We start from the raw sequence: 15,952 nt of genomic DNA, 5'->3' as shown, positions 1-15,952 counted from the left end.
ACACCGATCTGCCGAAGCGCAACCCACCCATACCCCTACATTTACCCCTTTTCCTAACACTACGGGCAATTTAGCCACTTATTTAAGAAGAATGTACAAAAAGGACATTCTCCATTTTTACAAAGATTAGGTTGGATGTAGATCGGATGTTTTACCTGTAGGGTGAGTCTATAACCAATGGTCATTGTCTCAGAATAAGGGGTAAACCATTTAAGACTGAGCTGTTTGATCACTCAGAATAGTGAATCTTTGGAATTCTCTATCCAAAAAAGGGGAGAAGCTCAATTATTGGGCATGTTTGGGACTGAACTCATTTCTGAATAGGTAAAGGTCAAGTCATCATAGTCCTCTAGGACCATAAGGCTGCTTTCTCATTGGAGAGAGAGATGACTGGTGATGGTTTAATCTGGAGTCCCCATGCCTCAGATATGCAGAAAGGTTGAAAAGAAGATTTCTTCATGGTAAACTTAACCATTACGGGAGTTGAATCAACACTGATGTCACCACTCTGTATTGCAAATGAGCTGTCCAGCCAACTGTGGTAACCGATGGAGTACTAATGTCATTGGAATGTGGGGACAGTGCAAGCAAGTTGCATTGAGGTAAATGATTAGCCATGATGTAATTGGTGTATGCGTGCAGGCTACATAGTTTACTGCTGTTCTTATAGTCCTATATATTCATGTCTTCACATGATATCACTGATTTTCTCATCCTCACCCTCTCCAAAAAAAAGGTATACCTTCAAGCCCTACTGCAGTCTTGATAGACATATTGCTGTGATACTGGGGCAATGTTGTATATTTGGAGGGAGTACATTAAATTCACTTAATTGTCATGTCCAAAGGAAATTCACTTAATGGGGACATCATTTTTAGAATTAAGCACATTTTCAGTAATCATATGGTAGGGTAACTAGGAAAAATAATGGGGGCTTGTCAAAAGGGTACAGCAATTATCATATGGTATTTTAACCTGCATGTAGACTGGGGAAAAAAATCATATGATCAAAAGTAGTCTAGAGGAAAGAATCATTGAATGTTTTCAGGACAGTTTCTTAGACCTGCATGTAATAGAACCAACAGAGAGAAGTCTATACTATATCTGATTTGACCAGTGAGAGGAGATTAATGACTGAGCTCATAGTGAAAGTGCCCCTGGGTAATAGCAACCATAATGTGATTGAAATTTATGTACAGTTTAAGGGATTAGAAAAGTATGTCCAAGATGATTATTTTGCATGTAAACAAGGACATGAACAGAAATAGTGAAAGTAAACTGGCAATTTCGGTTAAGGCATAAATCAATAGAGATGCAACGGCAAACCTCTGAAGGAATATTCCAGAAAAGGTACACATTCCAACAGATAGGAATAGTTATAAGTGATGGACCGGCCATCATGATTAACTGAACATGTCAAAGATAGTATCAAATTCAAAGAAGACATAATTCAGCAAAGATGGGTGGCAGGTTAGAAGATTGGATAGAATATTTTTAAAAAGCAAAAAATAGCTAATAGCTGAATAAGAAGGGACAAAAGAGTATAAGAGAAAGCTAAGCAAAAATATAAAAACAGGCAGGAAAAGTTTCTACAGACCTTTAAAATGGAAAAGTTAACAAAGTAGGTGTTGGTCATGTGGAAAATGAATTGTAATGGAGGAGGAAAGAGATGGCAGGCGAATTAAACAGATATTTGCGTGTGTCTTCTCTAGAGAGAATACAAGTAGTATCCTGGAAAAAGCCATAAATCAGAAATTGAAAAGGGGAGAGAAATTCAAAAATTACAATTACCAAGGAAGTACTACTGAGTAAATTGTTGGAACTGACAGTTGACAAGTCCCAGGTTTGGGAGGATTTAATCCTAAGGTTTCAAAAGAAGTAACCAGTAGATAGTTGATGTTATTTGATTTTACAAAAACAATGGATTAAGGAAGGTTCATTTACACTAGCTAAGGAAGTCCTTTTTTCAAAAAGGGAGGGTGGCAGAAAATAGGAAACTCTAAGCCAGTTAGCTTAACATCCTTCAAATGGAAAACGATAGGAGCTATTATTAAAAATTATAGTTTAAAGGATATAACTTGGATAAGTTCAAGGTAATCAGACAGAGCCAACAGGGTTTTGTCAAAGAAGTAACTTGTGTTGTAGATCAAGTAGAGCTAGTGGATGTATTTAAATTTCCACAAGGCATTTGATAAGGTTACCACATCAAACATCATTGCTGGAAATAAAAGCTCATGGTGTAGGGGATAACGTATTGTCCTGTATAGAAGATTGGCTTGCTAATAGTGAGCAGATAGGAGGACTAAGTAGGCCTTTCAGGTCATCAGAATGTCACCAGTGGTGTGCCACAGGAGTTGGTGCTGGGACATCAACTGTTTACAATTTATATGAATATTTTGGATGAAGGGATCAAAAATATGGCAGCAAAATCTGCTAATGATAGAAAGGTAGGTAGGAAAGTGAGCTGCGAAGAGGGTACAAGGAGTTCACAAAGGGATCCAGATCGGCAAGGATCTGGCAAATGGAGTGCAATGTGGAAAAGTGTGAAATTGTCCATTTTGGTAGGAAGAATAAAGAAATGTTATCTAAATGATGAGTGATTGCAGAGCTGTAAGATGTAGTGAGATGTGGATGTCTTAGTCCATGAACCACAGAAGGTTAGTGTGCAAAGGGCAGCAAGTAATTAAGAAAGCAGAATGTTATATTTTATCGTGACGAAAATTGAATGCAAGAGTAGGGGGCATATGTTTCAGCTGTACAGGTCATTGGTGTGGCCACAACTGGAGTACTGTGTCCAGTACTGGTCACCCCACTTACAAAATTATGTTAATGCATTAAAAGCAGTTATGAGAAGTTTTGCTTGACTTACACCTGGAATTATTGGGTTGTCTTATGAGGAAAGGTTAGACATACTAGGCCTAAATCCTCTGGAATGTAAAAGGTGACTTAACTGAAACATTTAACATCCTGAGGGGACTTAACCAGATGGATGTTGAAGGAATGATTCCCCTTGTGGGGAAAATCTAGAATTAGGGTTCATAGTTTAAAAGGGATTGCCCATTTAAAGCTGGAATGAGAAAGCATTTTTTTTATATAAGAGTTAAGAATCTTTGGAATTCCCCTCTTCAAAAGGCAATGGATGCAGAATCTTTAAATATTTTTACTGTAGTGGTGGATAGATTCTTAATTACCAAAGTTTTGAAAGGTTTTTGGGGATATTCAGGAATGTAGTGTTCAGGTTAAAATCAGCAGCCATGATCTTGTTGAATGGTGAATTAGGCTTGAAGGGCTGAGTAGCCCACTCTAGTTCCTTGCTTGTACATTCTAGGTTGTAGAAAATACAGCAAAAATCTTAATTTACTGCAAGCATTCAAGCGAGATCTCGACTTGATATCATAGAAGATAAACTTGTATGTATAGAAATAAGACCGAAAATTGTCCAGTTACTGTGGTCTTTTGGAACTTAATCACTTTCAGCATTGGAAATGAAATTCCCAGAGTTTTCCTAAATGATCTACAGGTGTTTTTTATATTTTTGCCTCGAGATATTGTGAGACATGATTAAGGGAGGGTATGGGATGGGCTTTCCAACTTGTCTATTCCTATACTCTGTGAATGCTGCAAACATGAAATAAAGCCTAAAATGTTGAAATACTCAGCAAGTCAGGTGGCATTATACAAAAAGAATAATTGTTCTGGCAAATTGTCTTACCTCAGTCACTACCAAAAAAGAATCTAACTTAATTGGGGTAGCATGGTGGCTCAGTGGTTAGCACTGCTGCCTCACAGCACCAAGGACCCGGGTTCGATTCCAGCCTCAGGCAACTGTCTGTATGGAGTTTGTACATTCTCCCTGTGTCTGCGTGGGTTTCCTCCTGGTGTTCTGCGTGGGTTTCCTCCCACAATCCAAAAATGTGCAGGTTAGGTGAATTGACACATAGTGTGGGGTGCATTGGTCAGGAGTAAATATGGAGGGTGGGTCACTCTTTGGGGGGGGTCAGTGAGGACTTGTTGGGCCGAAGAGCCTGTTTCCATACTGTAGGGAATCTAATCTAAAATCTAAACTTGATATCCGTTGCTGTTCATGAGGTTACTGCGATTGCTGTTTTTGTCACCTTGCAGTTGACAAAATTCACTTGCATTCACTTCCTTAGCAACAGTGACTCCATTGTTTCTAGAGCACTTCTTGAAAATCTGAGAGATATAATAAAGGATTTGTGAATTCAGTTTTATTACATTGAAGATGCTAGAAAATACAAGTTATTCTCTTGTTTCATGGCACCACAAAATTACTTGTTTCTCTTTTCACTCATCATTCAGAGGTACCCTGGGCAAGTTGTACTTAAATCCACAAGACTCCATTTCACAAATGTCCGAAGAAAAGATACTACAGGTTCAGTGGCTTACCTTGGCAAAGACCAAACGCACACTCTTCCAGAAACATTACAAGTACAACAAACAACTGTAGAAGAAACTTCACCTGTAAAGAAGGGAACAAGGTCCACTGGAGCAACAGAATTTAAAAGCATATTACAAGAAGAGGAATGTTTTTCTTCACAGTCAGGAGATGATGCCACCCCTGAACTACTGCAACCTATTTCACTTCCAAGCCCTTTGATTGAAGAAATCAGTAACGTTGATATAGTTCCGCCACCGCCACCACCACCACCACCACCTCTACCCCCTCCACCTCCTCCAATACCAGTTTGTGAAGAATCAGTCAATGCTCAGCAACAAATAGAGAAACCTGTTCAGTCAGGTGACTGCAAAGAAACAGCACAACCTATTAGTTCACCGATACCTCATTTATTTGACAGCAAGCAGCTATTAAATGCTAGAAAAAAATTGAAGAAAACAGCATCAAGTGATGAGCTGAAAAAACAGAGAGGTAATTATTGGCTTTTACAATTTAAAATGTTAACCACCTATTTTAATTTTTACTTTGCAATCATTCTCTATTCTAGAATTAATAAATGCTTTCTTAGATTATCGTACTACAGTTGGGTAGTGTAAAAGCAGGTAGTTCTTCTATGACACGATGGTTATGTTCTTGTACAGCCCTGCAACATAGGAAACTCGCGCTTTAGAAATAACGTTTAAAGTGTTGGCGATGTAATCGTGTTACAGCCAGGACACGTTTTAAAAGTTTGCACTTTTAGAAACTGTGACCTCAATTAATCAATCCCATTACAGGTAGTTCTCCTATAAACGCCATGGTTGCGTTCCAGCGAAACCTCACTTAATACACAATTGCTCCATAGAAATAATGGGGCATATGGGAAAAGTACCATTAAGGTAGACCAGCAAGAAAATCACTCACAATTGCTCAAAAATCACCCAAACTTCTAAAGCAGAGTATAACACAGCCTGATTGAAGGTTGAAATCATATTTATTAATGAAACAAAAGTAGATTTAACACAGTACATTTTAAAAATGTAAGATTGCTGCTGTATGTACAGTATCTTGCTCAGCAAGCTGCTCTGACAGCAGCTGACATTGGTGCATGTGCAGAATGGCATGAAGACCAGTGCAGACATTTTGCATGTGTGGAACAGCGCAGACACTTCCGGTGAACACCGGCACATGCGCGAGCAGCACAGACATCGATGCATGTGCAGAACAGCACAAGGACTGGCGCTGACATTGCACATGCGCAGAAATTTTGCGCGGGCATTGCGCATGTGTGGAATGGCTTGGAGATGTTATGCGAACACCAGCGCAGGCGCAGAACGACACAGACATCGGCACATGCACAGAATGAAGCACTTGTACCGAACCACGCTGGAATCACACTTTTACTAATGGAGGTAAGCATTCTTAAAAATACTGTTCTCCAATTCACCAGTGATGTTATAGCCAAATCTCACTGCTGAAACGCGTGTTATCCTAGAACTACGTTATAGCAGAACAACCTGTCATACCCAAGTGGTCTGTATACATTTTGAAAAGTAACAAATTCTGATGAGACTGGGATCATTCTTGTAGCTTGAGACAACATACCATTTAAATGCCTGAATGAATACCAGGTGGACCAAAATAAAGTTTAGGAGGAGGATGAGTTGTTATCTTTTTCTCTTTTATTAAGGTAACGAGAGGTATGCACAGATACTTGGATGATTCCCTATCTCAATGCATTGTATTCTGCTCAGCAAAACCATATAGTTTCATATTTGTTCACTGGATATTGACTGTGTCACAAAAGAAACTGCACTTTCTTTACTCATTGTTTAAAAATGTTTGCTTAGTGAGGATATATGTCAGAAGACATTCATATGATTTTTGAGTGATTCTGTTTCTCAATAATGTTTCAACTTGATGCTATTGCAGTGAGTTCACCAATGGATGAAGTTCTAGCTTCTCTGAAGCGAGGCAGCTTCCATTTGAGAAAAGTTGACCTGCGTTCTCTGCCTCCATTTCCAAATCAAGATGACAGCAATAATATACTTGCACAAATTAGGAAAGGCGTAAAGTTGAAGAAGGTTCGGAAAGAAGCCCTGAGAGAATCCTCCATTGATTTGCATGATGCTGATCCTCTAACACGCAGCATCCATGAAGCTTTACGGAGAATTAAAGAGGCGTCACCAGAATCTGAGGATGATGAGGATGAAGGCTTAACTTACACTGACTGGGAGAATTAACTCTTACAGACCAAGTTTAAAAGGCCTGTGTGTTGAAAACATAACCTTGTCCTTCCTTCCACTGTGCAATTAATTGTTCGTGATCCTGTGGCAGAGCTGGTGGTCAATGAGTGGTAGAGAGGTATTTCCCTTGAAGCTGTGCCTAAAATGAAATATTTTAATATCTAAACTAATAAGTATGTATACTAAATAATGTTTAAAATTTCCAAAACTCTCTTCACAAGTTGATGAAAGGTGACATTATATAAGTTTTTTTGTGATTATGATACAGTATCACAGTAAATTTTATTCAGATCCCACTTAAGCATAATCAGCATGAAGGTTTAACTGTTACCATCTAATATGTTCATTGAGCATGCTAAAGAAAATATCAGTATAAATGAAAACGCTCCATTTTCCTTCTGTACAAATAAGAGCGAGTACAATTTGACCTTAAAACATGGCCTGACTGTAAATTTATTCTCAGTCTCCCTCTACCAAAGGAATTTTCATCAATGTCCAAAAAAGATTTCTGTACACCCAGCAAAATTTTGGAAGGTGAGAGTCCAGATGCCTTAATAAATGGACACAAAGTATACATGCAAGTTAGTTTTAGCTGTTTGTTCTGCAAATTGGAGTCTTTCATCTTGTGCACTGTAAAGTTACACATTTTTGCTTTCGTGTATTTTACTTTATACCCCTAGGTTGACCTTTGCAAATGTATATTTGAGTAGTTTACCATTTGTCATTAGTTTACTGTGATTGGTACTTTAAAATTGTAGAAATTAATAAAATGGGCCCAAAGGGGTAGCAGATAAAATGATTTACTGCAAATTAATAGTTTTTACAGAAATTAAAGTTATATAAAATTACATAGCAAATTGATTTTAAAAGCAATTTATGCAGAAAAGTCATGTAAATTAATTCAAATAAATTGTAGGCTGACTAACATAGGTTTGTTAAATCATCTGTATGTGCATGAACAAATTGCCTTATGTATGCCTGAAAAATGTTTTTGAGGAATTTCAGTTGAGTCAATTCAATGGTGAAAAATATTCAGATAATTCCCAACTTTCTAAAGCTTGGTCTTGCTTGGCAACTACATCTTGATTTATGGTTTTCTTTATGACTTTCAAAATTGGCCATGTCCTTTGCTGTGAGCCTCAGCCCTTCACTTGGCTTCTAGTTTATACAACAAAAAGCATGGCTTTGAAACATTCAGTCGTGTGGCTGTAGACAAAAGTGAACTATGTGGATATTTTAAATGCAGAATTCTGGTTCCTACTGTGTGCTAAATTTTGTTACAGAGGAAGAATGCACTTAATTTGTACCTAGTAAAGCACTACGCCTTGTGTTCAGTTGAGTGCTGACGTACAGTATCAGTTTCTTTGATATATGTTTAATTATCTAAAAGTTTACTCAGAGGGCTGCTTACTGATACTCCTCTTGTGGGTGTAACCCATTTATTTGGGGACTGAAGCTTTAGTCAGATCCCATATGGATGGAACAAAATGTAGGTGTGACCAAAAAGAGGAGAGTGTAAAATGGTTAAGATAGAATAATTCCGCTATAATCAGTGAACATCAGCATTACATAAAGTGCAGAAAAATGAGCTTTTGTATAGCCCTAATTTAAATGACATTGAATTAAATCATTTCAGAAAATATGTGAGGAGAATTTAGATTCAATAGGAATTGCTGGTCTATAATGTAGGTTTTAAGTAACACTGAGATTTGTATTTATTTTATTTATTACGTATGTTTACCGTAGACTGTAGAACTACTTTGTTGTCAAGGAAGGAAAACTGGGATCAATGTTGGGTAAATTGAATTCTTTTCAGTTAAAATTAGGTGGGTTTTTTTTCCTCTGATTTAAATTATCTGGGAGTTTCGATATAGACGTTTACATACCAATAGTGGACAATAAACCATGATATATGAAGAAGAGGAATCTCTGACTTTCCAAATAAACTACTGCAGATGTGGTTTCAAATATAATTCTTATATTTTGTAAAAAGGGCATGATTTTAAATTATCTCTGGTTATACATGGAAGTACAATATTGAAAACAGTGTGTTTATAAATAATTATCAGTTAAATTAGTATGAACAACCAACTAGGGAGGAAGAAATACCACAATCTTGTCAGGGCATTGAACAGAGTTGCAATGAATTGTGAATCCAAACAAAGTAAGTTTTGTGCCACATTGTATACTTTTAATGCACTGATTAAACACATCCCAGACTAAAAATGAAGAAAACGTAACAATTTCTGAAATGTGGATATAAAAATATCAGTTGCTTGGCTATTAATTTTATCTCTAAGGATAAGTTGTAGCTTCTTACAAGTTTTTAATTTATACTTTTTGAGTTCGGCGTTAGTACTAAGAACACATTTTGAGTTTGTTTTATAGTTTGTGTTTGTATACGCGAGAATCATTTGATCATTTAGCATAAAACTGACATAGCTATTTATTTTCACAAACATTCTGTATGTTTAAGAAATACATTGCTTGTTAAATCAGGTTTCATTTTATTCATGACAAAACCAGTTTAAATTATTAGCTCTTAAGTATTTTGAAATACTCGACATTTTAAACTGTTCCTGACACTATTGTCTTTTTAAAAATTTATATCTATAGATTTAAGCCCCTGTCTAGTTCCAGCCAGGGTAATCCTGTTTCTAAAAGCAAATTGACTGACTTCAGAGATGGTTGACAAATACTGTGCATAGGATTATTTCCATAAGGATAAGATCTTTTCTTTACCAAAAAAAAATTTGAAAATGCCATTTATCAGTTTCAACATAAAAGCAACTTTTTATAGAAAGTTGCTTTGCTTATTCTGTCAACATGAATCATTATATAGCTTTTTTTTGCATGCTTTGTAATACTATCCTAGATTTAGTAGAAGAGTTTGTGCAATTATCTTGGGTTTAAAATTTATGAAATTACATTCAAACTTGGGACTTTGAGAATACTGACAGCTTACAAACACTGCTTGGGACAGTTCAGGACAGGGAATGGAAAGCTATTAATTTAACTTCCATAATTAAGCCTGGATCAGGCATTAAATCATTTGAAATGTGTATCTGGCGTAAATTCAGACTTAACCATAATGACTGCATTATTTGGTTTCACGTAATATTAACTTTGCAATTGTTAGGTTTTAGTTACAGGTGCTTATGCAGTTTTAAGCATTTTGAAGTTTTGCAGTGGTGTAGTTCACTTGCGTGATACTTTCCAGTACAGTATTCGTTTGTATTAATTTAAATTAAGCGAGTCTTTTGGAATTTTTCTTGCACCTCCATTGTCCAGCACAAAATAGGTTTTGAGGAAAGGTTATTGGACCTGAAACGTTAACTTTGATTTCTCTTCACAGATGCTGCCAGATAAGTTGAGCTTTGCCAGCAGCTTCTGTTTTTGTTTCTGATTTACAGCATATGCAGTCCTTTCAATGTTTATGACATAGCTTGGGTTTGACTGACATTTTTAATAATTACAATTTATTTGTTTGGTTCGTAATCACTTGCATGTGTTCTAATCCGTTAGTTTATTTCTGTCAATTAACCAAAGTACTGCATGTTAACTACATGCAAGAATTGGATTGCAGTAGTAATCTGTGGGTGTGTGTAAGAGGGCAAAATTAACTGCAGAAAGATGAGCTTAAATAAACCTTATCACTGTTCGATTAATATTTTGTTTATGCTAGTGCTTATTTTTCCATAGATGACTGTGTTCCATCTGAGCTTTTAATTTTTAAAACTCCCACAATTCAGTTAAATCTTTGTATATATTTCATTTCTGTTTCCTATTTTGAAATGCCATGTAAAGCAAATTTCAAACTGGATAAAACTAAGTGAACTCAAATAGTTTTAATAAGTAAAATTCCAAACATTAAACTGATCATTTCCTAGAAAAATAAAGTTGATTAACCAAAGAGAATATGCAAATGCTGAACAAAGACTGCAATCTTTTTAGTTCACCTTCTGATAGTTAGGTGATAGTATGATAATAAAATTGATAACTAATCATAGTAGTAGATCTCTAATAGTTATCTGAGATAGACAAACTTATGATGATGAGAACACCTGGTTGGAGAACTTTGGAAACCATGGGCCCAAAGTTACCAGTTAATCTATATTCAACACTTACCCTGTCATTTCTCAAGTTTGTCAATACAATCCCAACATATTTTCTTAAGGAAATCTAGCTAATTTGCATTTGAGTACATAATTTCTAATTCCTTCTGTCATCAGCATAAGGAGCCTGTAGTCTAACCAAATTTATTTGCCAAGATGTAGTTTTCTGCAGTGTCCTTTTCAAAATACCCACTTTTAAGTGGAGACAGTGTTCTGGTCAAGATTGGATACAACTCAGGGTATTGGGCTCTCTCTGTGTTGTTCCCTCCTTTTTTAAAATTATAATTTCTTGCAAACTTTTCAGGCTGTTGAAACCTGCTTCCTAATCTGTTAACTGTTAAGTACGGTTACTAGTTGAAGCTTTTTTTTGTAAGTTCACTAAATGCAGCCTTCCTTAGATAAACATATTATAACACTTCAATAAAAATGTCCCGTGTCTGAAAATGTTAATAAATTGTGGGATATATCGCTGGCTTCGAAGAAGCTTGTTTCTATCTTTGTGTATGTGATTTGATCAATGACATGAATTGGCTTATTATTCAAACTTGGTAAACATTGAATTATAATGGCGTTCCACTTCAACGAGCAATAATTTATCATTATAACCATAAAAAGAACAAATTTAGGTTATCTGAATCAAAATTACAAATATGGTCCCATATCTTGTATTCATTATTTTTCAGTGTAAAACAATATTTGCATAGAAGAAAGGGATGCAAATTGGCAGAAAAAAATAGACACTCTTATCATTTAAAAATAATCTTTGGCATTTAGTAAATGTGAAATAGAAACAGATTTAGTATTTATAGTAATGGCTCTAAGACATTAAATTTGAGTCTCAATTAAATCATATGAATTATATTCCATGTGTGGCATAACCATAAAACATCGAAGCGGAAGTAAGCTATTCATTTAAATAATGGCTGATGTGATGATCATCAACTCCACTTTCCTGCTTTATCCTCCTAATCATTGATTCTTTTACTGATTAATATTTTGTCTGTCTCAGTCTTGAACGTACGTAATGATCCAGCCCCGACAACCTTCTGTGGTAAAGAATTTCACAGACTCATTACCTTAGAGAGAAAAATTCCTATTCTGCTGCTTCCAGTTGCTGCCTGTCATAGGTCAGCATGCTGCAGTTATAATTTGATATCAGTGTACACCTGGATGAGTGATGCTGAGATTTTTTTTATCAGATGTTGGTTTAATGTTTTTGCTTTGGGCTGTACTTTTAAATAAATTTGGAAAGGAGAAATGCTTCCTTTAAACATTGTGTGTATTTTGTATCAGTGAAATAATGACAGAGCAGTGAAGAGACATAAAGAACCTTCACTGCAACAAAGGATTAAGTTATGAAGAACAACTGTAAAAACATGGGCTTTTTAGCCTTGGAGAAAGAATTGAGCTAAGAGCCTCTTAAGCTTTGAAATTATATATATATTTGGGTCAGTAGAAAGGGGCACAGGTTCAAGCTGGCAAGAAACAATTTTAGGCGTGTTACTTGTTTAAATGAAGAATGATCACTATCTGAAGGGTCGGGTACGTTTTGGCGCTGATCATTTGGCCCAGTCGTTTTAGCTCAACTATTTTGGCGCTCATTACTTTGGCGCTGAGCTGTTTTGGTGCCAATTCAGAATAAAAAAAAGTCTTGTTTGGTTAAAGAAGAGAGGATGACTAACGACCCGATGTAATTTTCTCAACTAGCAAGAGTTGATTCAAATCTCGTTTTGTAATCATTTTCTCATTTAACAATTGTTAATAGCCATCTACTGCCTTGATGATACTTAAACCCTTGTGTCTTCACATTGGAAAGCTGTAATATAATTTTCTATTTTCTTGTAGAGCCCATACGAGAAATGGCTGAAAACATTCTAATCAAGAGAGACAAACCATAAGACATAGGAGTGGAATTAAGGCCATTCGGCCCATCGAGTCCACTCCGCCATTCAATCATGGCTGATGGGCATTTCAACTCCACTTACCATCATTCTCCCCGTAGCCCTTAATTCCTTGTGACATCAAGAATTTATCAATCTCTGCCTTGAAGACATTTAGCGTCCCAGCCTCCACTGCACTCTGCGGCAATGAATTCCATAGGCCCACCACTCTCTGGCTGAAGAAATGTCTCCACATTTCTGTTCTGAATTGACCCCCTCTAATTCTAAGGCTGTGTCCACAGGTCCTAGTCTCCTCGCCTAACGGAAATAATTTCCTAGCGTCCACCCTTTCCAAGCCATGTATTACCTTGTAAGTTTCTATCAAATCTTCTAAACTCCAATGAATACAATCCCAGGATCCTTAGCCCTTCCTCTTATGTTAGACCTACCATTCCAGGGACCATCCGTGTGAATCTCCGCTGGACACGCTCCAGTGCCAAATGTCCTTTCTGAGGTGTGGGGACCAAAACTGGACACAGTACTCCAAATGGGGCCTAACCAGAGCTTTATAAAGTCTCAGTAGCACAATGGTGCTTTTATAGTCCAACCCTCTTGAGATAAATGACAATATTGCATTCGCTTTCTTAATCACGGACTCAACCTGCATGTTTACCTTTAGAGAATCCTTGACTAGCACTCCCAGATCCCTTTGTACTTTGGCTTTACGAATTTTCTCACCGTTTAGAAAGTAGTCTACGCGCTTATTCTTTTTTCCAAAGTGCAAGACCTCGCATTTACTCACGTTGAATTCCATCAGCCATTTCCTGGTCTACTCTCCCAAACTGTCTAGATCCTTCTGCAGCCTCTCCACTTCCTCAGTACTACCTGCATGTACACCTAACTTCGTATCATCGGCAAACTTCGCTAGAATGCCCCAGTCCCTTCATGTATAATGTGAACAGCTGGCCCCAACACTGAACCCTGCGGGACACTGCTTGTCACCAGCTGCCATTCTGAAAAAGAACCTTTTATCCCAACTCTCTGCCTTCTGTCAGACAGCTAATCCTCAATCCATACCAGTAGCTCACCTGGAGCACCATGGGCCCTCACCTTGCTCAGCAGCCTCCCGTGTGGCATCTTATCAAAGGCCATTTGGAAGTCTAGATAGACCACATCCACTGGGTTTCCCTGGTCTAACCTACTTGTCACCTCTTCAAAGAATTCCAACAGATTTGTCAGGCATGACCTCCCCTTACTAAATCCATGTTGACTTGTTCTAATCAGACCCTGCTCTTCCAAGAATTTAGAAACCTCATCCTTAATGATGGATTCTAGAATTTTACCAACAACCGAGGTTAGGCTAATTGGCCTTTAGTTTTCCATCTTTTGTCTTGATCCTTTCTTGAACAAGGGGATTACAACAGCGATCTTCCAATCATCCAGGACTTTTCCTGACTCCAGTGACTTTGAAAGATCTCAACCAATGTATCCCATCGGGGCGAGGAGATTTATCAATTTTAAGACCTTTTAGCTTTTCTAACATTTTCTCTTTTGTAATGGCAACCATACTCAACTCAGCCCCCTGACTCCCTTTAATTGTTGGGATATTACTCATGTCTTCCACTGTGAAGACTGACGCAAAGTACTTGTTAAGTTCTCCTGCTATTTCCTTATCTCCCATCACTAGGCTTCCAGCATCAGTTTGAAGTGGCCCAATGTCTACTTTTGCCTGTTGTTTGTTTCTTATGTATTGAAAGAAACTTTTACTTTCATTTCTAATATTACTGGCTAGCCTACCTTTATATTTGATCCTCTCCTTCCTTATTTCTCTCTTTGTTATCCTCTGTTTGTTTTTGTAGCCTTCCCAATCTTCTGATTTCCCACTGCTCTTGGCCACGTCATAGGATCTCTCTTTTCCTTTAATATATTTCCTGACTTCCTTTGTCAGCCATGGCTGTCTAATCCCTCCCTGGATAATCTTTCTTTTCTTGGGGATGAACCTTTGTAGTGTCCTCAATTATACCCACAAACTCCTGCCAGTTTTGCTCTACTGTCTTCCCTGCTAGGTCTGCTTCCAGTCTATTTTTGTCAGTTCCCTCTCTCATGCCCTCATAATTACCTTTTATTTAACTGTAACACCATTACATCCGATTTTGCCTTCTCTCTTTCAAACTGCAGACTGAACTCTACCATATTATGATCACTTCTTTCTAAGTGTTCCCTTACTTTAAGATCTTCTATAAAGTCTTTATAAACCAAAATTTTCAGACGATGGTTATCTATATGTGTTTGATAAATGTAGCGAAATGTAGAAATTTGTTTTTATAATGAATAGGTTAAAACTAATGAATAAAAAAAGAATTTGATTTATTTCTTACAATGCAATAAAAGCGAATTTCTTATGGGCACTACAAAACTCTTTTTAAAATCTGATTGAAGATTTGTAGCTCGGGTATCCGTTGTTGTGGTTCTGCTCGCCGAGCTGTAAGTTTTTGCTGCAAACGTTTCGTTCCCTGGCTAGGGAACATCATCAGTGCGGTGGGAGCCTCGTGTGAAGCGCTGCTTTGATGTTTCTTCCGGTATTTATATTGGTTTGTTCTTGCCGCTTCCGGGTGTCAGTTTCAGCTGCAGTGATTTGTATCTGGGGTCCAGGTCGATGTGTCTGTTGATGGATGTTCTTGCCGTTTCCGGGTGTCAGTTTCAGCTGTAGTAGTTTGTATATGGTGTCCAGGTCAATGTGTCTATTGATGGAGTTTGGGGATGAATGCCATGCTTCTAGGAATTCTCTGGCTGTTCTCTGTCTGGCTTGTCCTATGATAGTGGTGTTTTCCCAGTCAAATTCATGTTGCTGGTTGTCTGAGTGTACACTCAGACAACCAGCAACATGAATTTGACTGGGAAAACACCACTATCATAGGACAAGCCAGACAGAGAACAGCCAGAGAATTCCTAGAAGCATGGCATTCATCCCCAAACTCCATCAATAGACACATTGACCTGGACACCATATACAAACTACTACAGCTGAAACTGACACCCGGAAACGGCAAGAACATCCATCAACAGACACATCGACCTGGACCCCAGATACAAATCACTGCAGCTGAAACTGACACCCGGAAGCGGCAAGAACAAACCAATATAAATACCGGAAGAAACATCAAAGCAGCGCTTCACACGAGGCTCCCACCGCACTGATGATGTTCCCTAGCCAGGGAACGAAACGTTTGCAGCAAAAACTTACAGCTCGGCGAGCAGAACCACAACAACTCTTTTTAAATTCTGAATTGGCGCCAAAACAGTTTAGAGCCAAAA

At 37.5% G+C, this 15,952-nt stretch overlaps 1 protein-coding gene across 1 annotated transcript in view; it reads left to right on the top strand.

The window, feature by feature from the left end:
- The window catches only part of jmy (junction mediating and regulatory protein, p53 cofactor), a 119,753-nt gene extending 112,429 nt beyond the window's left edge, over nt 1-7,324 (top strand). The window contains exons 9-10 of the mRNA XM_060835705.1: nt 4,321-4,888; nt 6,329-7,324. Of these exons, the coding sequence (XP_060691688.1) occupies nt 4,321-4,888; nt 6,329-6,639 (879 nt within the window). The 3' untranslated portion in view covers nt 6,640-7,324. The remainder of the gene's footprint in view (nt 1-4,320; nt 4,889-6,328) is intronic.
- Nucleotides 7,325-15,952: the final 8,628 nt, after the last annotated feature.

This window comes from Hemiscyllium ocellatum, chromosome 2, assembly GCF_020745735.1.
Source record: "Hemiscyllium ocellatum isolate sHemOce1 chromosome 2, sHemOce1.pat.X.cur, whole genome shotgun sequence".
NCBI classification, from domain to species: Eukaryota; Metazoa; Chordata; class Chondrichthyes; order Orectolobiformes; family Hemiscylliidae; genus Hemiscyllium; species Hemiscyllium ocellatum.
This window is presented reverse-complemented; position numbering and strand designations above follow the sequence as displayed.